Source organism: Balaenoptera acutorostrata, chromosome 10, assembly GCF_949987535.1.
Source record: "Balaenoptera acutorostrata chromosome 10, mBalAcu1.1, whole genome shotgun sequence".
NCBI classification, from domain to species: domain Eukaryota; kingdom Metazoa; phylum Chordata; class Mammalia; order Artiodactyla; family Balaenopteridae; genus Balaenoptera; species Balaenoptera acutorostrata.
This window is the reverse complement of record NC_080073.1, coordinates 84,178,356-84,204,853: the sequence shown is the minus strand read 5'-3', so window position 1 is coordinate 84,204,853 and position 26,498 is coordinate 84,178,356. Positions and strand designations below refer to the sequence as shown.

Sequence of the window (26,498 nt, the reverse complement as noted above, 5' to 3'; positions counted from 1 at the left end):
GTAAAGCTCGCCTAGCAAGGACAAGGTGACCAGCATCCGAAGTCCACGGCAGGGAAAACTGAGCTAATCCTTCAATGTTAAAAGGCTTAAACTCAACTTGTCGGAAGTGACGTGCCAGCTGAGACCCGCAGGTCCACCACGTAATTGGCCGCCGACTCGGCGAGCCACCTTCTCCCGGGACTGGCCTGGAGAGAGGAGCAGTGTAGCTCAAAGTCCGCAACCCGCCCTCGTCCCGCCCCCGGCGGCTCCCAGCCCCAACCGGGACCAGCCCGAGCCGGGTCAGAGCCCGGGTCCACACCCTGGGCGGGACGGTCCCGCCTGCCCCGGCGCCCGTAGACGCCGTGTGGGCAATGGGCTTCAGCGCTCCGCCACGCGCATGCGCGGCCCTCTTTCTCCAGAGTATTCCTCGGGTCACCTGGACGACCGCATTTCAGCCACCTGCCCCTCCGGGTCTCTTCTCGCCCTTAACTCCTGCTGCTGGTTTTCCCCTCCGGCCCCCCGCCTTCTCCTTGTTCCGCAGGCGCCGCTAGGCCTTCCCGCGGCCGCCCGCCGATACCCGGGCTTCCACTGACACGAACCTCTCACCGCGGCTTCCGCTTCCGGCGAGTATTGTGTGTCGCGCTGCGGGGCGGGGGCGGGGGGAGGAGGAAGGAGGGAGGCAGCGCTCCGGCGGCTCTGCGCCCCGCACTCCCGGACCCGAAGCCGGGAAGGTAGGTGCTGTCCCGCCGCCGCGCCGGGGCCTTGGGGCCTGTCCCCGCTGACCGGCTCCGCACGCCGCGTCCTAGCGCCCCGCGACTGCGTCACCGGCCCCCCGCACGTAACCACAGCTGCCTCCGCCCGCCTCGGGCCCGGGCGGACGTTTTGCCGCCCCGGCGACGTCAGCGCGTCCGGCGTTGCTTGGCTACCCCGCCGTTCCCCCGTCCCGCTGCCGCTCGCCTCCCCGGGTGAAACTCTTACGCCGTCACCGCGGCTCTCGGCTGCGTCATAGCGGCGGGCATCCCACCTTCACGTCACACCTCCTCCTCATCTGGACACACATCCCTCCCTCCCTGCCAACAACGACGTTTCCTCTCCCCCCACTCCAGTCCTCCTGCGCCAGATCTGGCGGGAGAAGATGGAGACGGGGGTGGGACCGAGTTGTGGACCACGCTCAGGAAAGGGTCGCAAGGTGGGACCCCCGACAGTGGTAGAAACAAAATGAGGACGGCTTTGAAATTTGCCCTTCTACTGAGACACGAGGAATAGAGGGGAAAAAATGACCAACCCAGAGACACTGAAGGCCTCACTAGTGCTGTAGCTCCAAGTCCTCTCCCCATACCTCCCTAACCTTTCCCCATCTCTCTTTCACTCTACTTCTTTGCTAGTCTAGATCCATCCTGCTCCCTAACTCTGCAAACAGTTCAACTCACCCCAGGTGAGGAAACCACCTAATTTCTAGAAGATTAGGGAAAGGGAAGGGTTACTCGTCAAAGTTGGATTCCCGTAGGTAGAGAAAAATCGTCTGACTGAACTTCTCTCCTGGTTGAGAGAGGAAATTAAGATCCAAATAGGTTATCAGTTCCTACTCCAAATTAAATACTTTTCATGTGTGCCGTCAACATATACAGGAATAATCATTGTTAACCCAACTCATTATATGGCCACTTCTCTCTCAATACATAGACTTACTAAATTTCCTTCTGTTGGGTCCCTTAGGGAGGGGGTTAAGGGGATAGAGAAGTCAGCTATTTCATGGATAAAAGTGGTGATGTATTAAGGATGGAACAGAGGACCAGCCTTCTGCTTTATAAATCTCTTAGATGCATTTCCAATTCTTTTGAGGCTTCATTAGAAGTTTTTGATTGCCTCTTTACTTTTCTCTCTCTTAATTCCCAACCACTCCAGAACCTATTAGTTGGAGGTACAGTACATCCAAGGAATTAGTTATCGATAACTATTTCAAAAGACTCCAGTCACTGCTGAATACTTAAAATAGACTTGTCAGCTCTCTCTTCAAAAAATTATTGCCCTGGGCTCAGTAATAGACTTTAGTTGCCGTGAATTTATCACTTTTCAGCAGTTCCAGATGTCCAAATGCACACAAATAGAAATGAGTTGTTGTATAAATCATTTCATTCCAAAAAAAGGGCACACTTCCTCTAGGCTAGCCTGATAAAAGGAAGAGTAATTTCAAACTTTCTGAAAAGAAGAGGTTGTCACCCTTGCCTAACTCATTCTATTTATCACCCTTTGAAAGACTGAGAGAACAGTGGCAGAGAATCAAGCTTAGGCTCCAATGGGCTATTGTAGTAAAACTCTTCTGTAATATTAAACTTTAAAATACACTTAATTTAAGAAATCTTAATTAATGCTTTGACTTTTGTGGCACTCTTCGCTTTCCCATACTCTTTTCTCATCTATTAGAAGAAGATGTCACACTAGGAATACATTGGTCTGAAACTCTTGGTTCTAAGATACAAGTGGAATGAACCTGGATCAGGAGAAGTACTCAGCTAGAGTTGAAGGAAGCCTCTGTTTCTAGCAAGAGAAAGCAGTGGTAAAAGACAAGATTGAGGGTTGTGTGTCATTTTGCTGAAGAGAAAAAAAAAAATTGATGGCTGGGAGTCAAAAGTTTTGGAAATGGAGGGCTTCCCTGGTGGCGCAGTGGTTGAGAATCTGCCTGCCAATGCAGGTGACACGGGTTCAAGCCCTGGTCTGGGAAGATCCCACATGCCGCGGAGCAACTAGGCCCGTGAGCCACAATTACTGAGCCTGCGCGTCTGGAGCCTGTGCTCCGCAACAAGAGAGGCCGCGATAGCGAGAGGCCCGCGCACCGCGATGAAGAGTGGCCCCCACTTGCCACAACTAGAGAAAGCCCTCGCACAGAAACGAAGACCCAGCACAGCCATAAATAAATAAATAAATAAATAAAGTTTTGGAAATGGAGAAACAAAAGAGGTTGATGTAGTGGAAGAGAAGATGTAAAATACCATGATGGGGCTAAATCTGGGCTTAGGATTTAACATGGGGGTAACTGTCAGGCCAGGGATGCAAAAAAAACTAAACCTCCAACTAACATTTTTTTTTTTCTTTTCTCTCATCCTAACCTCAAGTTAAATAATGGCAGAGACAAGCCTGTTAGAGGCCGGGGCCTCTGCAGCCTCCACAGCTGCAGCTCTGGAGAACTTACAGGTGGAGGCAAGTTGCTCTGTGTGCCTGGAGTATCTGAAGGAGCCTGTCATCATTGAGTGTGGGCACAACTTCTGCAAAGCTTGCATCACTCGCTGGTGGGAGGACCTAGAGAGGGACTTCCCTTGTCCTGTATGTCGAAAGACGTCCCGCTACCGCAGTCTCCGGCCTAATCGACAGCTGGGCAGCATGGTGGAAATTGCCAAGCAGCTCCAGGCCGTCAAGCGGAAGATCCGAGATGAGAGCCTCTGCCCCCAGCACCATGAAGCCCTCAGCCTCTTCTGCTATGAGGACCAGGAGGCTGTGTGTTTGATATGTGCAATTTCCCACACCCACCGGGCCCACACCGTCGTGCCACTGGACGATGCCACACAGGAGTACAAGGTAGGGAACCAGACACATGATGCCAATGCAGGGCAAGAGGGAGGAGCACAGAGGATGGGAGACTCCCTGGGTAGAGGATTGTAAGTTCCTGAGGGCAAGACGGTATCTGATCCTCACTCTATAGTCCCTTCAGAGCTATGTACACCGGGGCACACAGTATGTCTGATCAATTATCCTCAGGCATGAAGAAAAGCAGTAAGGAGTACCCCCAAAACTTCTGTCTGACTTTTATAACACATTTGAGTATGTGTGGTCTTGGAATGTATCATATTTTTCATAAATGAATGAAACCATGTGGAGAAGATCAAACTTAAGAACTGAAAAATGGCCTGGTTTCTTCATTCTGTCCCCCTGCTCAGCACACCCCTTGTTTACCCACTGGTATTGGGAACAGGTAACCTCACTTTAGAATGATCCCCACCAGGCTAAGCTGAACCAGTCTGTTTGCATCTTCCCCCAATAAAGGATAATACGGCATCTGGTTTAACTTACTACTGGGACACAGGGTAAATGTTTGAGTAATAGGAACTAGAGATTTTAATGTCTTAGCACTTTATCAGGTACTTTGCCTAATTAATAAATGTTAATAATGTTAATAAAATCTTGGAAATAAGACTTTATGGTAGTTTGAAGAATAAGTAATCAGGATTTTATTATATTTGCAAGTGGTTAGAATTGGATAGGAAAACAAGTTTAAAGAAAGATATCAGGGTACAGGAGGTCACTTTGACAGTAACAAGCATTTCCTTTAGTTAGAAAATTAATAGGGCTGGGGAAGGACAGAGAGTTGGTGACAGTGGAACAGTGAGATTCAGTGAAAGGAAGGTTTCAGAGCAAGGAAGGTGATGGAGACAGGCTGGTGGCAGGAGGAGGGACCTGTAGGAAGCTGACACCTCAAATGACAGGCCAGGAAGGGAGTTGGATCAAGAGGCAGTGAGATGGATAGGAAGCAAACAAATGGTTTAAAACAAATAGGTTAGGGCTTCCCTGGTGGCGCAGTGGTTGAGAGTCTGCCTGCCAATGCAGGGGACGTGGGTTCGAGCCCTGGTCTGGGAAGATCCCACATGCCGCGGAGCAACTAGGCCCGTGAGCCACAACTACGGAGCCTGCGTGTCTGGAGCCTGTGCTCTGCAACAAGAGAGGCCGCGATAGTGAGAGGCCCGTGCACCACAATGAAGAGTGGCCCCTGCTCACCGCAACTAGAGAGAGCCCTTGCACAGAAACGAAGACCCAACACAGCCAAAAATAAAAATTAATTAATTAATTAAAAAAAAAATAGGTTAGCCTCTGAACGTAGGATGTACTAGCCAACTCCAAATGCCATTCTCCCACTTCTCACCCCTCAGGAAAAACTGCAGAAGTGCCTGGAGCCCCTGGAGCGGAAGCTGCAGGAGATCACCCGCTGCAAGTCCTCTGAGGAGAAGAAGCCTGGGGAGCTCAAGGTAAAGGCAGGCAATCCCATTTGGGCTGCTCTGCAGGCAATTAACTGAACAGTAACCACACATTATTTAATCCACCAGTTCTGGTTTATTAGAAAAATGCTGTTCTCTCAAAAACAATGATATTTTATTAAGCTTGACTGTGATTAAACATTGTACTTAAATTGTCATGGATTAAGAATTGAGGAGAAGGATGTAAGAGGTGAAGGACAGAACATCTTATATCTGGCGAGTTGAGGGAGTTCATGCCCCTTGGCCTCCTTTTCTTTGTAGAGCAGGGAAGGAGGCTCTCTGCTGAGAGATCCTTAGAGGGATTGAGGAAAGGAGAATGTGGAAGGTGCACTGGGGAGGAAGAATGAAGGAGCTGCCCAACAGCGCCCAGAAGAACCCCCCAGCGACATTAGGACCACATTCTCTTAATTCAAGTAAGCTCAAGTATGCTAGATGATAATGGTTCCTAGAATGTTCTTACCCTCCTCATCCTCTACCTATAGGATCCTGTCCATCCTAAGATGAAAACCACTTCCTATGTAGCCTTTCCTGACCCTTTAGAAATTAGCTTTCTTAATGTTCATACAGTTTCACATCTCTTCCATAGCATTACCATATTTGTAGCATGGTATTTTGGTATCTGCCTTATTTCTTCTGTTGGACAGTGAAACATGTATTAATTATAGTGGTAATAATACCTAGTATTTATTGAATCCTGTGCATTAATTCATTAGGTGTCCATGACATTCCAAACTTAGAAGATTGTATTAGGTCTTAGGGTTCTGCCCAGTATTAAGTTCTAAGAGTTCAGGCTATACTTGGCCCAAGTGGGACATAGAGGAGGTACTAGACAAGGAGAAGGGAGTCCAGGAAGTCATATTTGACAAGAGTGAACTTAGATACCCTGTAAGGTAAGTATTGTTATCCCCAGTTTACAAAGTAGGAAACAGAACTTGGATAAGTGTCTAGTCCAAGATTATATAGCCAGTATGTGCAAAATCAGAGATACTAATTCTGCAGAAATCAGTAAATATTTACTAAGCTTCCAGTATAGGCCAAACCCTGTCTTTGACACTGGGGAACAATGATGAGCAAAAGCACAGTCCCTGCCCTCCTTGAGCTTACAGTCAAGTAGAGAAAACATAAATGACATGGCACAAAAAGCACAGTTGCAAATTCCTAAGAAGACAGCAGAGAAACTTGATGTCATTAAAGGCTTCCAAAAGAAATAATGAGTTTTTGGAGTTGAGATTTAGGGATCACCAGAAATTAAACACAGGTTTGAAATCCATAGAAACACTAATTTTTTTTTTTTTAACAATGACATTTCAACAGGAAGCAAGTATTATTACCTTAGTCCTTTATACATTTTAACAAACAAACATTTGAATTTTTTTAAAATTTGAACTAATTTTGATTGCAAAGGTGAACGTTAAAAAAAAAAGTTATTTGTCCTTTTGGAGGGCTCCTGAAGAACTTAAAATATGTGAAAATGAAGCTTATTCCCAGTCATTAGCTTTCCTCTTCCTGTTGATCACCTTCTTAAAGGTAAAGGATGGAGAGGGGAATAAAAATTTTAAAAACCTGCTAAGTGCTTGAACAGAACTGTGGTGTGTTTTTTTTTTAAAATGTAAATTATCATTTCAGTGGTCTCGGAAACTCACCAACCACCAGCATTCCTTCAGTGACCTTTTGAATTCTCTCCCTCATCCCCACCTCCAGACCCAATGCCCCTTTTAGAAATAATTTGTAATTAATCATGCTGAAATGAAAATTATGGATAAAATGATCTATCCACATAATTTTTAAAACAGGCTATCATGCCCAAATATAGTATAATATAATATAACATAGAAGTAATTTATAATAAAATCTGGTATGTAAACATTTAGGCATGACTACCCTGAAAGACACTACAGTGTAGTTTTATCCTTGCACCTATATCAACAACGCAACAAATACAAATTCAGACTGACGGAATTGTGTAGCAATGTTGACTCAAATGCCACTAGCAGTTTAGCTGTTGGTGCCATAATTTTTCAAAATGATAAATAACTTACAGTAAAGTTCTAAGAAAAACAAAATACAGTCTTAATGAGTTTTCAGCCATTCCTGAAAAATTCAGGTATAGTAAAACCATATAAGAATTACTCTGTGTTTGTATATAAAGTGGCATTCAAGTCCAGGACTCCCATTTTTTTAATATCCAGCAGAACATTAGAAAATGGTGCAGTTCATCTTACTGGGTTGTCTTCACACATTGGAGGAGTGTTAGCATCCTTCCCAGGAGCTCCCCGAATCATGGCAAACAGAAATGCCCCCTGTTTCCAAAACATCCCTAGAGGGAGGTAACACCCTGATTAAGAACCACTGCCCTACAAAATAGAAGGAAAAAAAGAGAAGGGATTATGTGATTATAAGAGAGCCCTTTGCTTTCTTTTTACCACAGTTACGAACCTAAATTCTACCCATACATCACCCCTAAACACACAGACACACAGGAAAAAAGGTGGTGTTTTACTTAATGGTAAATGTTGTGAGAATAGATTTTGTTCCAATATGCTCCTGAGGAGGCAGCAGTGAAATGGGAAGCAGCAAGCAGCTCTAGAACTGGAGCTAGTCCGCCTCTGCTGGAAACTAGCTTGAAATCCAGAAACACAAGGCTTGTAAGGCCCACCTGGCTTTGCAGCCCCACTCTCTATTCACCCTCAACCCTGCCTTCCAGGCCCTATCTACTTCCTCCTTCCAGAGTCCCAGTCTCTGCTTCTAACTTTGCTTTCCTCTTGGGCTGATTCCTCCCCATCAGACACGTGATGCTTAGGGAATCCTTTGGGGAGATCACTTCTTGTTGCAGTTGAGGTGCAAAAGGGAGGATATGTCTGCTGATAACTCTCAGAATGGGTTATGGCTGGAGTTTGAGTCATATGTTATCCAATTTCAGAAATGTTAGAGGTTTAACTGAAAGAAAGCATGTTTCAAATTTCAAGCAAATAATTTACTCACAAACTTCTATAACCTGTTCCTGGGGTGTGAACTGTCAGTCTGTGAAGTGACTTGAAGCTGTTTAACAGGTTCAGCCCTGAAATCTACATTTATATTTTGTAACAACCCATTTCTAAAATCTTGTTGATTCTGATATTTTTCCAGTTGCTTCTCTGATTTTTATCAAGTAAATGTCTTGCAATGTACAAATGATAACAATCTCTGACTTTCCAGTATTTGTACTTTCCTTTTCTTGACAGATTGCATTAACTAGAACTTGAGAGTAGGCCATAGCAGAGGTATCTCTGATATCTGTAATAGTACATGTCATATTATTGGGTTCTTATGTCTTGAATATTTTTACTAAAATATAAAAGTGTAGCTTTTTTAGAAGCTAATTTAATAAAGAAGATAAATTTTTTTAACATTGGTTTATTTTCTTATCTCCCCAATGGTCTTCATCCCATCATCAGTAGGGGTGACAATGAGGATGGAGCCATTCTTTTCTTTTCTTTTTTTTAAATTTTTATTGGAGTGTAGTGTAGACTATTTTGTTCATTTCTACTGTACAGCAAAGTGAATCAGCTATACGTATATATATATATATATTCCCCTCTTTTTTGGATTTCCTTCCCATTTAGGTCACTACAGAGCACTGAGTAGAATTCCCTGTGCTATACAGTAGGTTCTTATTAGTTAGGGATGGAGCCATTCTTTACAAAAGGAAATTCCAATGGAGAGAAACATGCGTGTCCTGTTAAGCTCTTTCCAATGACGCTGGAAGTCTGTGTGAATTCATGCACATGGTGGGTGGGGAAAGGCACTTTATGCCCCACTGGCCCTGTTAAACATAATACCCACCCTCTGTTCTCAGAGACTAGTGGAGAGTCGTCGACAGCAGATCCTAAAGGAATTTGAAGAGCTTCATCGGCGGCTGGATGAAGAGCAGCAGGTGTTACTTTCACGACTAGAGGAGGAGGAACAGGACATTCTACAGCGCCTCCGAGAAAATGCTGCTCACCTTGGAGACAAGCGCCGGGACCTGGCCCACTTGGCTGCTGAGGTGGAGGGCAAGTGCTTACAGTCGGGCTTCGAGATGCTTAAGGTTCGACCTTTGCCCCTGCATAGCCCCTCAGGCCAAGCGCAGTCTAGCTTTGCACAGGCCATTCTGTCAGCCTGCAATGCTCACTCCTCCGCTCTGCCTCTCTAAATCCAATTCATTCTTCCAGACATGCTCAAAGGATCTTTCTCTACAGAAAGCCTTCTCTGATTTCTCCCATCCCCTTCTGATCATTTCTGTGTTCTTATGTCTTGTCAACAATTATGTGCTTAACTTGTACCAAAGAAAAAATTCACTCTTTTGAGAGGAGGGCAGTCTAGTCTGAATCAGTGAAAAAACTATGCATTAAAAATTGTGTAAATGCAGTAACCGTTACTTTTAAGTCCTGGAACTTGATTTACCTAGTGCACAGAAAGAATAGAATCATAGTTTGAAGGACACTTGAAATAATGTATAAGTAATATATTGCTTTTGATATGTAAATGGTGCCTCTTAAATGTTTGAAATAATCTGTTTTCTTAAGCAAATGAATGGTGTTAGCAAGGCTGTAGGAAACATATTTCTTACCTTAGAGATCACATTACCAGCATTTGAATCAGTGAGGCTTCGTTGTACATTTATCTGCATGTTATACATTGCTTGGTATTTACTCTCGTGTCCTTTCATGTATGTGTGTTCTGCCTTCCACATTAAACTGGGAAATCCTTGGGGGGCAGAGATTTGTCTTCTTTGTCTTCTGGACCCCAAGTATTCACAAATCAGGATTGGCACACAGTTACTAATATTTATTAACCAATACTAGGCAAGGGATACCAAACCACAACGGGAGAGTGTGATTCGTTCCTATGCCAGCAGTCTGGAACTATCTGTACTGATCCTCAAGGAGACAGGTGTGTGGTTGGTACTTGGGGGACAGAGTAAAGAGCAGACACAATCCCTGTCCCTGGCATTGAGTCCCAGTGTTCTTGAGGAACAAAGACAAGCACCCAAGAAACTATTTGGAAGTGATATCAATTACCAAGCTTCATGATGACTGAGAGTTGAAAGTGGGGGTTAGGTTGGGAGAGATGTACTCAGATCCCTCTGGAGCTCGTCCCCTTGCACTGTGACCCATAGTTTGCCTTATGCCTATTTAATAGATCTAGAACTTTTGGGAGGAGGGGAACCTTTTGCCTTTAGGACCCTTGACTACCAGGACCAATATTGCTTTCTTTTCTCCTTCCTCTAGGATGTCAAAAGTACCCTGGAAAAGTAAGTGATTCTTGTATCTCTTTGAGTGAGTTAGGTCTTGGCTTAAAGAGTAGGGCTACAATAAGGAGTTGGGGGAATAAGGATGGGAAAGTCATGCAGTATCTGGGTAGAAAAAGGGAGAAGGTTTATTGCATCCATGAAGCCAGTTAGAGAGCAAATCACTGGGAGTACTAGTCCCTTACCTTTTCCCCTTTGAGATCAGGACTTCCTAGATACAAAGATAATGAAATAGAACCAGATTCTACCTGGGCCTATGGGTGGAATTGTGTCCAAACAAGATGGAAGGAGGAACTGGTTGGGGGCAGTGGGGGGAGGTGGTTATCTATTTGCATGAAATATAACAGTACCTCCAAAAAGTTCTAAGACTGATTATTAAGATAAGGGTTTGTCTAGGGGACCATATGGCTTTCCATAGATAGGCAAAAGAAAGCAATAAGCAAGTACTTGTCTTGAGGGAGGAGAAAGTGTGAGGATGGAGAATTTTAGTTTCTCCCTAGAGATGACAACATCTGAATACTCACTAAGCTGGAGCTTCCCCTGACCCTGCCCTTTCTTCCCCTATCTTCCCATCCCTCCTAGATGTGAGAAGGTGAAGACCATGGAGGTGACTTCAGTATCCATAGAGCTGGAAAAGAACTTCAGCAATTTCCCCCGACAGTACTTTGCACTAAGGAAAATCCTTAAACAGCTAATTGGTGAGTTGTTCCCAAAAGGAAACTAGCAGAGGGAATTAACAGAGAGAAGAGAGTCTTTAGGTCCTACTTTATCTGGACTTCAATTATCCCCTCTGTCACTTTTCATGTCCATATCCACACCCACTCCTTTACCTGGTTTTCAGTCTCACTCTGAGTCACAGAACTCAAAGTGAGAAGCTTCAAGTGTCATCTACTCTTAGTCCCATACTTTTCTAAATAGGGACCCAGAGAGGTTAAATAATTTGCTGAAACTGGTCCCCTCTTGAGAGTGAAAGGGAGTCTTATTAATACTTACTTGGAAAATAGTCATAAGCCAGACTGTTCCAGGAAAACAGACACATGGTCACCCTATCGCTAGACTATAAGGTTATCTTGCTCTGTACCCTTCTTAACATTTTTATTTTTTCTGACCGTTGGACTGTGCCTTGTGCTTCTCCACACAGTGAGATGGATGATGATGTCAGGGAGGATGGAGGGAGGACTAGTCAGGAGCCTAAACCACCAGCCCTTGCAGAGTCAAGAGATCATTACCTGTTTATTTTAGGGCCAGGATGAGAAGTGAAGCCATTGTTCCCTCCCCTCCTCTCCCTTAGGTGACACCGAGGATTGAGAAAGTTAAGCAAACCACGGGGTTCTGGGGGCTTTCAGGGAGCAGGCTCTGCAAAGGCAGGCTGGAAGAGTGAGGCAGGGGCGTTTAGCTATTCCCGTCCTCATCTAGCTCCCCACTCTGGCTTCTCCCGCCAGCGGATGTGACCCTGGACCCTGAGACTGCTCATCCTAACCTAGTCCTGTCGGAAGATCGTAAGAGCGTCAAGTTCGTGGAGACAAGACTCCGGGATCTCCCTGATACACCACAGCGTTTCACCTTCTACCCTTGTGTCCTGGCTACTGAGGGTTTCACCTCAGGTCGACACTACTGGGAGGTGGAGGTGGGCGACAAGACCCACTGGGCAGTGGGCGTGTGCCGGGACTCTGTGAGCCGAAAGGGCGAACTGACCCCACTCCCTGAGACTGGCTACTGGCGGGTGCGGCTGTGGAACGGGGACAAGTATGCAGCCACCACCACACCTTTTACCCCTTTGCACATCAAGGTGAAACCCAAGCGGGTAGGCATATTCCTAGACTATGAGGCCGGTACACTGTCTTTTTACAACGTCACAGACCGCTCTCATATCTACACCTTCACTGATACTTTTACTGAGAAACTTTGGCCCCTCTTCTACCCAGGCATCCGGGCTGGTCGGAAGAATGCTGCACCACTTACCATCAGGCCCCCAACAGATTGGGAGTGACAGGTAGGGACATGGGAATAATCAGGGTGAGGCAGGGTCAAGAGCTACGGGCCTTCCTTCCTGTGACCTGCTGGAACGTCTTCGTGTCTGCCTGGTTCCAGTCCTGAACCATCTGGGAGAACACCTTGGTTTCTAGGATGGTTTATGGGGAGGAGTAGTTAGGACTGGGCTGGGACGAGAGCACTGCAGTGTCTCCCTCCTCACTGTTAGGGTGGAGAGCTGGTTCCCAGGGGGTAGTCTCCTCTGAAGTCCATCAGGTTTTCTATTGCACAAGGATGGGTTGGAAGGAAGGAGAGGCTTTTCCAGAAACAACAAGTCTGTCGGAGGGTCTGACTTGCTCAAACCAGAGGAGGAAACAGAAACCCCTGTACATCCTTTTAGGGGGTTTTTTGACCCAAAATAGTCTTGTTTTTTAAGGAAGATCACAGGGGTCTTTGTACCTCTAAATTGAAATAAAGATGAATGACAGTTGCTCTCGTGGGTGTAGAAGTTGAGGAGTTATTTTCAGGGCAGAGATTGGGCATCAAGAAGGTTAGAAAGAAGGTCAGGAAAGGGGGCTAAATGAACAGATTCCTAAAGACTAATGAAGGGGAGAAGGGTTTCTTTGGTTGCCATTATGAGTAGGATTGGCCAGAGGTAGGAATGTGGGGAGGAGGGGGTTGGAAGAAAGAGAACCCAGGTCCCTGCCTTAGCCTTCAGCAGAGATGTCTCATCGCCCACCTCCTTGTAGTTGCTCATCTCCAAGAGCTGTTACCTTGCTCATCTGGAGAGGCAAGATGCAAGACACATCTACCCTTTCACTGCTTTCCCAAGGGAACTTGGAAAGGAGAGAGTCAGGTATTAGAGGAAAGAGAAAAGTATTCTTATCCAAAGCCCTGGCCTTAAAGAATGCTACTAAGTAGCTACTCCCAAGTTGTCAGCCTTGTTACCTGGCTAAGGTGTCCAAGCCAGACAGGGAAAAAGAAAACGGAGTCTTCCTCACCCTGGGGACAGGGTAGAAGAGGGTGGTATGTATAGGGAAGGGCCAGATAGGCAACTTCCTTTGGCCTGTGTGCATCTGGCCTGGAACTAGTGTTCACAAGAGCCGGATTTTGTTTGTTGCCATCCTTCACCTTTTGCCATTTCTCATATCAGAGAATGTAAATCATTTTAATGTTAGGCCAAAATAAATAACCTGTAGGGTACATATGTTGTCAAAAAAGGTAAAGCAATGCATGCCAAACCAAACTAAAATGACTGGATTATCTGCTACTTGGGTAATCAGGGGTTCACAGAAGATTAGGACAAGAAACTGCAGTTCATTGAGGGCATTTCAGCTCCTCCTACCACCTCAACAGGACTTTGTCCAGACTCTCCTCTTACCTTTGTGCCTTGACTGTGGTTCTTTGTGGCAAGATGCTTTGGTTGGTAAAACGTAATATGGAACAAAGGATCCACTGAAGTGATCTATGTGTCCTGTGTTAATTTGATGATAATCTCTGTTGATGTGTAAGAAACGGTTAAAAATGCATGTTCCTTGGAATTCCCTGGCGGTCCAGTAGTCAGGACTCCATGCTCTCACTGTCAGGGGCCCAGGTTTGTACCCTGGTCAGGGAACTAACATCCCACAAGCTGCACGGCGTGGCTAAAAAAAAAAAGTTGTGTGTTCCTGGGGCTCACCTTCAGTGATTGATCGAGGTCTGGAGTGGGCCTGGGCATCTACCTTTTAAACACTCCTCATTTGAGCCTGAAGACCCTTGTGAAACTAATCTGAGAGGAAATTTCAGCCATTTCCTTCAAACTGGAGGCCTGGTTGGTTCCCTGTCCAGCCTGATGGGGGGCGGGGAGGAGGGGGTCTGGGAGAGGAGAGAACCCTCATTCTCTCCTGACTTAGTCTGCCCTCTCCCCATCTCAGGATTTATTCATCCTCTACTTAACCTCAGGAACGAGTGGTTATTAACTATGAAGCAGAAGTGAACACAGGATGTCAAACAGAGCAAAGGAGAGACAGAGGTCTAAGGGAGGGATGTGAGGAAAGCATGTGAAACACTACAGGGGATATTTTTTCGGGGGCAGGGGATGCTGTTGACAGGTTTCCTCCGGTACCTAAGACCAGGAGTTAGTGAGGATCACCTACTTACTGTGTGTCCAGCACTGCATTTTGGTAAGTGGAAACGATTGAGAGTAAGCTGTGCTTTCTAAGGGGCAGGAGCCCTCTTCCCTCCCTCCACTGCCCTCAAGATCCTTTCCAATTTCACTGGCACTGGCACTAGTGGTTTTTTTGAATGTATAAACTGCTCCTTCAGTCTGTAGGTCTTCCAGGCATCTGCCTTTGGCTTCAGGAGCATAGGGCAGGAAGTCTAGCTGGGTATATATTGCACATAACCATCTCCCCAACCTATCTGCATAAAGAGACCAGTCTTCTGTCCTGAAGATGTTTAGCAGTTTAAGATTCTCTCCTGCTCCACTAACCTCTCCAGTCTCTACCTAATATAATCATGGGCTTGAGGAAGACTAAAAGGAAGCCAAAACTCATAAAGGAACCCCTGGCTTGGATTGCAGGGGATGGTGTGGGTTTGCAAATAGATGGGTCTGTGAGGCCGCAGGGTGTCGCCAGAGTAAGGACGGCACGGGAGCGCGCACGGCCCCAGGAACTACAGTTCCCAGGAGACCTTGCGCGGACGCCCGGGAGCGGGGCTACCCCGGGGTGGGGCCTGTGGACTGCGGCGTGTGGGGAGCTAACGCGGCTCGGATGGCCGGGCAGGTGAAGGACCGCGAGGCCTTCCAGAGGCTCAGCTTCCTGTACCAGGTGAGTCCGCGTTGCGGCGCACGCACGGGGAGGCGGCCCAGTGCGGAGGGACCCCAGTGACGGCTCCTTCCCTCAGGCTGCTCACTGCGTCCTCGCGCAGGACCCCGAGAACCAGGCACTGGCGAGGTTTTACTGCCACACGGAGAGGACCATAGCGAAGCGGCTCGTATTGCGGCGGTGAGAGGGGTGCGGAGCCCGGCGGCGGGCTGGACGGGGGAAAGAGGGGAGAGGGAGAGCGGGCGCCCAGACCACCACCTACCTCCGCCCCCAGGGACCCTTCGGTGAAGAGGACCCTCTGTCGTGGCTGCTCTTCCCTCCTCATCCCGGGCCTGACCTGCACCCAGCGCCAGAGACGTGAGTGCTCCCTCCTGCCGAGGTGGGAAGTTTGAGGAACACCTGTGGGCTGGGGGAGGGCGCGGGCAATGATCCCTTCCTCGATGTAGATGGGTGCCAGGTGTGGGATTTGGAGGCGTCGGCTTTCTCCAGCTCTGAGTTAACAACTTAACTCCACTTGGACAAACTAGGTCTGGGCAGTAGAGAAGTGACGTTGCCATGAGAAGCAACCTCGCCCGTGCATGATAATAGATGTTATTTGACATCTTGAAGGACATGATTCCCATATTCATTCATTCATTCAACAGTTATTTTTCTGAGATGTGTCAAGTATTGCTTTAGAGTCATTATTCTCATTGAAATTATAGTCTGATGGGACAGACTAAGACAGAAACAATTAGAATAGCATAGAAAAATGCTTTAATTAGGGAAGTAGAATACTAAGTTACTTAAACCAGTGATGGTGAGGTTCATTATAAGGGAAGGGAGTGGGAGATGGAAATCCTAGGCATTTGTGAGGCCGCAGACAAGAGAGCTTGTGGTGCTGTCAAGGAACTGAGAGCCCAGGAGGCTGGCTTTGATGTGGGCAAGGGCAAGTCAGGAGGCCAGAGAGGGAAACAGGGCAGATCTTGAAGAGTCTTGTTAAGGAGTTTGGACTTTATCTTAAAGGGTACCAAGAGGGACTTCCCTGGTGGTCTAGTGGTTAAGACTCCGCACTCCCAATGCAGGGGGCCCAGGTTCAATCCCTAGTCAGGGAGCTAGATCCTGCATGCAGCAATGAAGATCCCGCACGACCAATCCGACCAATCCGCACGCGGCAACAAAGATCTCACGTGCTGCCACTAAGACCCGGCACAACCAAATAAATAAATAAAGGGTACCAAGAAAATGACAGACTTTATGCAGAGACCTGACACCATCAAATCAAAGTGGGGAGGGAGCAGAATCCCTACTGGAAAACGGTGGAGGCAAAACTGGGTGCAGGAGACCTTTTCTTCTCCTAAACCTGGGCACTCTCTTTTCCCCACATGCACCCCAGGCTGCAAGGCTCAGCGCTGGACTGTACAGACCTGCCTGACATGCCAGCGCAGCCAACGGTTCCTCAACGATCCCAGGCATCTGCTCTGGGGAGACCGACCTGAGGCCCAGCTGGGGAGCCAGGCAGGTGAGAGGTGGTTGAGGAAATGGGGGGTACCCCAGGGGGGTAGGGACAGTGGGTAACATAGAGCTGCAGAGGACACATGGGTGGGTTCTGGGTTGGTGTGAAAGGTGCCACAGTCTTAAAAAACTAATTCTGCTCATCTACTCAGATCCCAAACCACCACAACCCCTGCCAAACACAGCCCACCGCATTCCAGCCCACCTTCCTGAGGAGAAAGTGCAGCCTCAGAGTTCCAATCGCCAGTGATGGATTCACCCTGTCTTCCAAATAAATGTTAATTCTCTTTAACTTTGCATGATTCTGTTCTGTATTTCAGCTCTTAACTCCATTTTCCTCTGGTTCTGTCTGTATTTCTCTGTCAGCAGCTAACATCTTCTTTGTCCTTTTAGTCCTTTGTCGTTATCATCCTCATACTCCCACCATTCAGGGAGATCCCAATTACCACTTGGCCCCATGAAGCAGCTCCCATTTCCAGGACCCTGCCTCCAGTGCCCCTCCACCCCTGCTTCCTCAGTGCAGTGCCACGATTGGAACTCAGGCTCCGGGCTTGTCTGCGAGGCCCTGATCCTTCTTAAGGCAGTCCATTTTTAGGTAGCCCTGACTGTTGACTAAAGGGCTGGACAGACAGACTGCTGATGCCACTGATGCTGTTTTTAAAGGAGGGAAAAAAAGTTTGGGTGGGGTTGGTGGAGGGAAGGTTTAGATTCTCCAGGCCCACTTCCTTTTGGGTCTTTTCCCAATCTCTGTGTTTTCTTCTATAAAATTCTAATAAGAGAAGTTGTACAACCTGAACTAATAAAGTCAAAGGTACTAACAAACGGACACTGGCAGATATTACACAAGTAAGTTCTGTAGGTAAACCTTCAAGGTTTTCTTGAGAATCAGTAAACAACAAAAATTGTTTTATTTGATATCCCTGGACAATTTACTCGAAGTCAGAATTTCAGACTGACCTCTTTGCTAGGTGCCAGCTAATCAGTTTACCCCAAAAGTAGACAAACAAAATTCCCTATTCCCAGAATGCAGTTTCCTCTCTTCTCTTTCTCTTGTAAATCCTGGTTGCACTTATTCATTGCTGCATAAAAATCACTGCATAATGTTGTAGCTTAAAACAACAATGATGTGTTATTTCCCCTGATTCTGTGGGCTAGACTGATTGAGGGCCTGTCTGGGTGGTTCTTCTGTTCCGTATAGCATCAGCTGGAATCACTCAGCTGCATTTAGTTGGAGGCTGGTACCTGGTCTGGAAGACTCAAAAAGCTTCATTTGCATGTTTGCACCTCATTGCTTCTCCATGTGGCCTTGCTCTGTAACTGGCCTTGACGTCCTCACAGCATGGCTGTCTCTGGGTGGTTGGACTTCCTTACAAAGCTTCTGGCTTCCACAGAAAGTATTCCAAGAAGACAAGCTCCACGGTGCAAGTGCTTATCAAGCCTCTGTCCTCGTCACGCTTGCTAATGTCACCTTGACCACAGTAAGTCATGTGGCCAAGCCCACGTTCAGTGTGGAAGGGGCTACACTGGGGCGTGGATACTGGGAGGTTCATTGGTTCCTTGAGGACCACCAGTGTAGCAGTCTACCACATCCTTGTTTTGCCTTTGTCCCTGACTCATTCTCTTCACTGATTCCTTCACATGCCAGTACGCTGTTTGCATGGAAAATACTTATCAGTGTGCAAGTAACTAAATGTTTCTGAGTTATTCTTTGACGTTTATTTCTGGAGATAGTATTCAATGGGTCAACTGTAGCAGCCAACACAAACATGTAGCCTGAAGATGCACCCCATGCAGGCCTGGACCCTTTGTGTCCTCAGCTCACCTTCCTTGGTTCCCTCCTTGAGTGTCATTTCTGAGCTGGTTGGTTCTTACGCACTAAATCTGATTCTTGGCCAAGTTGTTTTGACTGTGATTATGATTGCACATGACTGAACATGTCCACAGTGGGATAGCACTGGGGTTCCTCTAACTAGAGATCATAGCCCTCTTCCTCCTCCCAAAACTCTGTCCTTTTTCATGTTTACTTATTATGATACAATAGTTGTCAGTATGTGCAAAAATGGATTTCCTATAACAAAGAGGAAATCAAAGCCCTAAAATTCAATAGTCAGTTTTCTTTAATGTTTCTAAACAATTCAGTAATTCAAAATCTGTGCTCTTTTAGGACCTGTTAGATAAAATTAAATAGAGGAGAGAGAAGAAACTTATGTCATCCCAACTGAATCAAAAAAACAAGGTCTGGGAATCCCCTGGTAGTCCAGTGGTTAGGACTCTGCACTTCCACTGCAGAGGGCTCGGGTTCCATCTCTGGTTGGGGAACTAAGATCTGGCAGGCCGTATGGTGTCGCCAAAAAAAAAGAAAAAAAAAAGATTTGGGGAAGGTAAGGGATCTAGTCATTGTTGGTTCAAAACCTCAGGAGCTTCCTAGGTAAAATCTGAAACCAGCCCCTGTACATGGAAAGCAAGGAGAGATCAAAGAAAGAGGCGGACCACTCCAGATTGGTAGGTGGCAGGTTTAAAATAAGCAAGGAAACTTACATACGAGGCTTTGTCTTGGGCAGCAGCAAGACGAGTAGACCTCCACACTCACCCACCAGAATCTTAAAAAGTTTATATAGAGGCCTTAATAGGGTTCAGTCATGCCTTCAGTCCAGATGGTCTCAACAACACCTTGCTCTCTCAAAGTTGTGCCCTTGGAACAGCTCCCACTGTGGGAACAGTGGGCAGAACTCACACTCCAAGGACAGGGGAGTGGGTGAGGAGCCCCTGATTGCCCGGGTCCAGTTCGAGGGTCAACCAGCAGTCATGTCCTCATGATTACCTCCTTCAACAGTCATGCTGATATCTGGGAGAAACTTCCAGGCAGAGGGAACAGCTCGGGCAAGTGTCCTGAAGAGGGAGCCTGCGCAAGAGCCTGCGTATTCATAGTTCGCAAGAGGCCAGTGTGAGTGAACAGTGAGCCAGGTGGAGAGTAGTAAATGTGGCCAGGAGATAATGGGAGACCAAGGATCTCTAGGCCATCATAAGGAAATTGACTGGTTCATTGGGAGGCCATTGGAGGTTTTTAGCAAGAAATGACATGATCTGTCTTAACATTTTAAAAGGATCACTCTGATCTAACAGTAGACTAGGAGAGCAAGATTGGAAGAAAGGAAAACAGGGAGCTGTTGTGGTCACCCATGTGAGAGATGATAGTGGCTTGGACAAGGGTCTTCACAGAGGGAGAGCAGTGTTCAGATTTTAGATCTAGTTTGAAGGTAGAACCCATAGATTTCCTGATGGACTAGCAGAGGGATGTAAGAAAAAGGACAAACAATTCCACAAAACTAAAGTTTAAACGGTCTCGTGATATGTGCTATAATATATTCAGAACAAGATATTGGTCTGTACTTTGAAAATATCCTCTGTAAAGGATATTTTATGAATTCCTATTTGATCCAAATGTACAGAGTCCAATACATCTCCAGCCCTGATGTGTGTATTAGTTTCCTAGGGCTGCCATAACGAAGTGCCACAAAGTGGGTGGGTTACAACAACAGAAGTTTATTCTCTCGCAGTGCTGGAGGCTAGAAGTCAAGCCATCCACAGGACAACGCTTTCTCCAAAGGCTCTGTAGAAGGAGTCTTCCTTGCTTGTTCCTAACTTCTGATGTTTATCAGCAATCCTTGGTGATCCTTGGCTTGTAGATATGTCACTCCAGTCTCTGCCTCCAACATTGTATGGCATTCTCCCTGTTTGTCTCCAGACAAACAAGGACATCAGTCATTGGAGTAGGGCCCACCCTAATCCAATATGATGTCCTCTTAACTTGATTATATCTGCAAAGACCCTATTTCCAAATAAGGTCACATTCACATGTTCTAGGTGGACAAAAATTTGGTGGGGGACATTATTCATCTCAGTGCAGGGTGGAAGTTGGGTTTGGAATTCAATCTAATCATTCCCAGGGCTTCTGGAAAGTACACTGTATGTAGAATGGAGAGACATGCCATCACTTCTGTAACTCTCTATGAACTTTTCTCTCTGTAATGTTAATGCTATAAGGTTCTTAGCATATATCCTCTCATTATAAAGATAAAATACCTGATGCTGTCCATTGAGCCTTTTGAGGATCTGTTGTATAAATCAGGGGGAATATTTTCTGATTTCAAAGAAGAATGAGACAGAACAATAATTCACTGTGTTAATGAACTAAAAGAGAAAAAAAATCATATAATTTCAGTAAATGTAGAAAAAGCATTTGACAGAATCTAACATTTATTCCTAATAAGATCTCTCAGCAAATGAGGAATAGATGAAAAGTTCCTCAACCTTAAAAGGACATCTATGAAAAAGCTACAACTAGCATCACATTTAATGGTGAAAAAATGAATGCTTTCCCCCTAAAGTCAGGAAAAAGACAAGGTTGGCTACTGTCACCTCTTCTACTCATCATTGAACTAGTGGCTCTAGCCAGTGCAACAAGGCAAGAAAAAGAAACAAAAGGCATCCAGATTAGAAAGGAAGGAGTAAAATTGTTTTAGTTTGCAGAAGACATGATCATCTATGCAGGAAGTCTTAAGACATCACTTGAAAAGCTCGTACAGGGACTTCCCTGGTGATCCAGTGGTTAAGACTCTGCACTTCCACTGCAGGGGGCGTGGGTTTGATTCCTGGTCCACGTGGGTTTGATCCCTGAATGCTGTGCAATGCAGCCAAAAAATAAATAAATAAAAATAAAAAATAAAAAGCTCCTACACCTAATAAGTGAGTTTAGCAAGAGTGCAGGATATAAAAAAAAAAAAAAATGTATTTCTACGTACTAGAAATTGTATTTCTATACACAATTAGAAATTAATATTAAAAACCAATACCATTTACAATAGCATCCAGATATTAAATACTTAGGGATAAATACGACAAAAATTATGAAAGGCCTATATACTGAAAACTACAAAATATTGTTCCAAGACCCAAATAAATGGAGAGATATAACGTGTTCATGAATTGGAAGACTCAATATTATTGAGATGTCAATTCTCCCAAAACATGTCTCCCTAGATTTATAGCAATCTCAAGCCCTTTTTTTTTTTTTACTCTGAAAGTCATAATAGCCAAAACAACTCTGAAAAAGAATAACAAATTGGAGGAATTAAAGACTTGAGTTCAAGACTTATAAAGCAATAGTAGACAATATAGTCTTGGTGTAAAGATAGACAAATAGATCAATGGAGCAGAATAAAGTCCAGAAATAGATCAATACATGTATGGATAACTTATTTTGGGCAAAGGCAAAAAGACAATTCGGTAAAGAAATGACATTTCTTTACAACAAATGATGCTGAAACAATTGCTTATCCATATGCATAAAAAGGTAACTTCAATCCACTGATCTCCTCAGCCCTCCGCTCACCCATCTCCTAGTCACTGCCTTTCTCTATCTTGCTGCCCCTTTTCTGTCTCAGGAACCCCTTCACCCCCTACCCCTTCCCTGCCCCATCAACCTTGGACCCCAGGAAGGAGGGTCAGACAAGGTATCAGCTCCTCCCTACCCCCAGGAGGTATTTCTACAGAGTCTGAGGATGGAGCCTTGAGCGCAGGGTGGAGCAGGGAGGGCTGGAGTATTGAAACCCAAAGACCACAGATCTTCAAGGGTTAAACCTGAAGCTCAGCACCTTTCACCTTCCCTTCTAAGAGCTGCTTTCCTGGCCTGTCATATCCAAGACCATCATATTCCCTGTGTGAGTCATTATCCTCCCACCTATGGGACTTGCCTTTATCTTCTTGCTGTTACCTTGATGCTTGTTATAGGGAAGAGAAAGAGTCCAGGTAGGAAAGAGAGCCCCCATTTCCTTATGGCTTCCCCACCCTAAGTGGCGGAATTGCCCCATTTTCTGCCCCCGTTACCGCTGGGCTAGAAATGACTACACCTAGATATGCAGCAGGCTGTGGGAAGGAGACTGGCTCTCAGGTGGGCAAGGCCTTAGCCTAGTTGAGCAACCACTGCCTGGGGGGCCGAAATCTGCAGGGAGCCAGGCTCGCTGGGACTGGGTACTTGGGGTAGGAGTTTTCTGCATTAGAAGCTTGATTGTCAGGTGGGCAGACTGAGAAAGTTTAGGCTAGAAGCAGAGCAGGGAGGCTGCTGCCCGTTGAACCATAGTCCCTGCATCCCAGGACTTTCTGGGGTCAGACTGCTGCTTCAGCAGAGCGGGCCACTTCGTGGTGTTTACAGGCCACAGAGATCTGTTTGAAGCCAGATTTCCCCTGCTGTCCCCTTGAGGTCTCTGCTCAGTAGGTCTGGGGTGTACCTGAGAGGTACCCAGGATTCCTGGAAATCAGATTTCCATAATACAGTTCACCCTCCTATAAATTCTGTCCTTGGTTTTTATAAATTTTTTATATGAAGTTAAATGTTAGCATAACAGATATGTGAATAAGTGAGAAAATTTGGTGAACGTGTGTACATAGATGCCTCGCAAGCTTAAGCATTAGGTGAGGACGGCAGGTTAACTGTAGCCAGCACAGGTGAGGACAGAGGAACAGAGCTCAGGCCACCAGAACTGGGTGTCCTCCCTGTTTTAAAAGGTACCTGGGATTTTGCTTCTACTCTGGTATGTATGGTGACGCCAACAGATCAGGAGATGATTACCATTGAAAAGATAGTTTTACTCTGGTTCCCAAGAAGTGAGGAGGGGGCGTTGCACGCCACACTGAGCAGGGCCACAGGCAGAACACTGAGGTCGAGGTCAGTTGCAGATAGAGAGCAAGCGGAACAGCAGGAATGCCTGTATTGTGGTTTTTGTGGGAAGGAACTGGTGAGGCAGGGCAACAACGGGCCGACTAGGTTTGGCATTGCTAGTTTGAATAATCTTAGCGAGCTCCAAGGTGTAGCCCTAGTTGTCTGATGCCTGGTGCTGGGGCGGGTAGGGCCTAGGGTTAATGTCTCACAAGCTTAAGAGGGAATAAAGCAGGCGGGTGAGAGGGTGCAGGCTCCAGATTGGTTAGTTTGCATGTCAAAGGGTGAGCTCCTGGGAGAGTTGATTGCTATCTCTAAGAGTAGGCTAACCCCGGGAGGGGCAGTCCCTCCCTAATCTGCAAGGCCCAACAGGTCAAAAACTTCAGAAACTAGAAAATATGGTTAACATACTCACACCCAGAAGTTACAGGTCAGAGGCCTAGGGTCTCTGCCGCAGGATAGGCTTCGGGAGAGCAGCTGACTAGTCCCAATGAAACAGGAGGGAAGGGGGCAGGGCACAATCTTTAAAAGAATGATAGAGCCCGAGGACATGACATAAACTGATTAGAACCAAATAGGTCCAAGATGGCAGACAAGTTGACTTCCACTAGACCTTGAGCCGCAGTATATGCTCACTGTAACACATCAGCAAGCTAAATGACACACTCACAGGTGCCATGGCAGTTCCAACGCCGACCATCAAAGGCCAAAAAAGTGGGTGGTGGCCCGATTTCTGGAAATCCCCACAACAGCTGGAATACTCCTCCCACTCATTAGCCTATGAAATTACCCACTCCTATAAAAACTGACAACCCCATACCCTGGTGCCACTCTCACCTTCTGAGATGGGCCACACTCTGTCTGTGGAGTGTGTTTCTCTCTAAATAAATCCACTTCTTACCTATCACTTTATCTCCCACTGAATTCTTTCTGCCATGAGACATCAAAACCTGAGCTTCATTAAGTCCTGAAACCAGGTGTTAACCTGAGATCAGGCCTTTTACCTAATCTCAGATAAAAGACCGTGGGGGCTTCCCTGGTGGCGCAGTGGTTAAGAATCCACCTGCCAATGCAGGGGACGTGGGTTCGAGCCCTGGTCCGGGAAGATCCCACATGCAGTGGAGCAACTAAGCCTATGCACCACAACTACTGAGCCCTCATGTGGCAACTACTGAAGACCGCGCACCTAGAGCCCGTGCTCCGCAACAAGAGAAGCCACCACAATGAGAAGCCGGCGCACCGCAACGAAGAGCAGCCCCCGCTCGCCGCAACTAGAGAAAGTCCATGCACAGCAACAAAGACCCAACACAGCCAAAAATTTAAAAAAACAAATTTATTTTAAAAAAAGACTGTGGGTTTTGGTCAGGTTCAAGTCCCAATCTGGGTTTAGGCTGGGTTCGTGTCCCGGCACGTGGGTTCAAGTCCCAATCTGAGGTGCACGGTTTCACCAACACTTCCCTTTCCCGTATTGCTTCCTGATCCTGCCCTAGTCTGGACTGAGATAGTTCTGGAAACTTCACTGGGGCCCAAGACTAGCAGCTCCTTAAGAGTGTTCACCCTGGCATCTCACAGGATGTTTTCTCCTCATAAGGGGTAAAGACTGGGACTTTTTTTCCCTGAAACTGAGTAAGTAGGTAGGAGGGTCAGAGAAGGAGCCTTAGGATGAGGGAGACAGGAGTCCAGAGGAGGATTCTGTCCTCAGAATCTGTAGGCTGTGACCAGATTTATTTACAAGTTTCTGTTTGAAGACCTGTTTTCAGTTCTTTGGGGTATATACTTAGGAGTGGAATTGTGGGATCATATGGTAGTTCCGTTTTTTGGGGAACCACCAAGCTCTCTTCCACAGCTGCTGCACCATTTTACATTCCCACTAGCAATATACAAGCATTCTAATTTCTCTCCATTCTTGCACTTGTTATTTTGTTTGTTTATTATAGCCATTCTAGTGGGCGGGCATGAAGTGCTATCTCCTTATGGTTTTGATTTGCATTTCCCTAAGACTAATGATGTTGAGCATCTTTTCCTATACTTGTTGACCATTTGTATATCTTTGGAAAAATATCTATTCAAGACCTTTGCCCCCCCCCTTTTTTTTTTGTCACTCTGCACGGCTTGCAGGATCTGTCATAGCGCTGGTGGGTGTGTCATTTAGTCTGCTAATGTATTACAATGAGCGTATACTGAGGCTCAAGGTCTACTGGAAGTCAACTTGTCTGCCATCTTGGACCTAGTTGGTTCTAACCAGTTTTTGTCATGTTCTATGTCTATGTCATTCTTTTAAAGGTTGTGCCCTGCCCCCTTCCCTCCTGTTTCATTTCCACTTGTTTCTCCCAAGGCCTCTCGCCTTCTGAGACGGCCCACACTCTGTCTGTGGAGTGTGTTTCTCTCTAAATAAATCCACTTCTTATCTATCACTTTGTCTCTCACTGAATTCTTTCTGCAGTGAGACATCAAGAACCTGAGCTTCATTAAGTCCTGAGACCAGGTGTGTGATCTCAGTTAAAAGACCATGGGTTCAAGCCCCAATCTGAGTTGCACGGTTTCAGTTCCTCACAGTCCATCAGTGTTCTGGCCTCTTAAAACAATTGCTCATGTAATAAACACTCAAGATTTTCTTGAAATTCTGCCTTGGTTTTTGTTTGTCATTTCTTGCATCATTGCTGTTTTCCTGATGTGTTTCAGCACTTATCTCATTACATCTAGATTATTAAGCATGTGACTGATCCTTGAATTTCTGTCTCAGCTGCTGCCTTTGGGTTCTGCCCTTTCTCTCTGTCTTATTACACAAGGATTAGGAAGCATTCCCTGAACAAAAGAATTTTCCACCATTTCAGGGTTGAATATGAATTGCTATTAACATCTGAATTTATATTTAGAGAAGATGGGTGTTGTACAACCAAGCCTCTTAAACTTGCAAGCTCTCCAAGGTCATCTAAACCACACTGTTGATCTTCCTCCAGTGTACAGTTACCCTGGGGAGCCAATGATGTCATAACATCCATTCCAGAGATGTGTTTTTGCTGAAGTGAATGATCCTGAAGTGTTTTGGGTTCTGATAAGTATATAGCCAAAGTGGATACTGACTCCAGGAATCCTGATCTTGTAACATTCTCCCATTAAAAATCACCGGGAGCTATCTATGATTTAGGCATTTAGAGGTTTTCTTCATCAATTTCTGTCCTCTTCGGGGCTTCACAGCGTTGTTGAGTCTTCCGCTTGGCAGAGCCTTGACAAAGCAGGGC

At 46.0% G+C, this 26,498-nt stretch overlaps 2 protein-coding genes across 7 annotated transcripts; both read left to right on the top strand.

The window, feature by feature from the left end:
• The first annotated feature begins 112 nt into the window (after nucleotides 1-112).
• Nucleotides 113-13,707, top strand: TRIM39 (tripartite motif containing 39). 3 transcript variants are annotated; one of them, XM_007194030.2, is made up of 7 exons: nucleotides 113-1,168; nucleotides 3,093-3,552; nucleotides 4,899-4,994; nucleotides 8,839-9,069; nucleotides 10,253-10,275; nucleotides 10,855-10,970; nucleotides 11,715-13,707. In XM_007194030.2, exons 2-7 carry the CDS (start codon nucleotides 3,100-3,102, stop codon nucleotides 12,260-12,262), a joined length of 1,467 nt encoding a protein of 488 aa, XP_007194092.1. In that variant the 5' UTR covers nucleotides 113-1,168; nucleotides 3,093-3,099; the 3' UTR covers nucleotides 12,263-13,707. The 3 variants fall into 3 exon arrangements, with proteins under 3 accessions (XP_007194092.1, XP_007194090.1, XP_007194091.1); XM_007194028.3 differs by having other exon boundaries at nucleotides 114-710; XM_007194029.3 differs by lacking the exon at nucleotides 113-1,168 and adding an exon at nucleotides 1,178-1,414.
• A 1,225-nt stretch (nucleotides 13,708-14,932) lies between these two features.
• On the top strand, nucleotides 14,933-25,358 carry RPP21 (ribonuclease P/MRP subunit p21). 4 transcript variants are annotated; one of them, XM_028161792.2, is made up of 5 exons: nucleotides 14,933-15,050; nucleotides 15,151-15,227; nucleotides 15,322-15,404; nucleotides 16,423-16,548; nucleotides 16,694-21,352. In XM_028161792.2, the coding sequence occupies exons 1-5, from the start codon at nucleotides 14,994-14,996 to the stop codon at nucleotides 16,789-16,791; spliced, it is 441 nt and encodes a 146-aa protein (XP_028017593.1). In that variant the 5' UTR covers nucleotides 14,933-14,993; the 3' UTR covers nucleotides 16,792-21,352. The 4 variants fall into 4 exon arrangements, with proteins under 4 accessions (XP_028017593.1, XP_007194089.1, XP_057410363.1 ...); XM_007194027.3 differs by having other exon boundaries at nucleotides 14,941-15,050; nucleotides 15,127-15,227; nucleotides 16,423-16,555; nucleotides 16,694-21,354; XM_057554380.1 differs by lacking the exon at nucleotides 16,694-21,352 and adding an exon at nucleotides 24,332-25,358 and having other exon boundaries at nucleotides 14,943-15,050; nucleotides 15,127-15,227.
• Nucleotides 25,359-26,498: the final 1,140 nt, after the last annotated feature.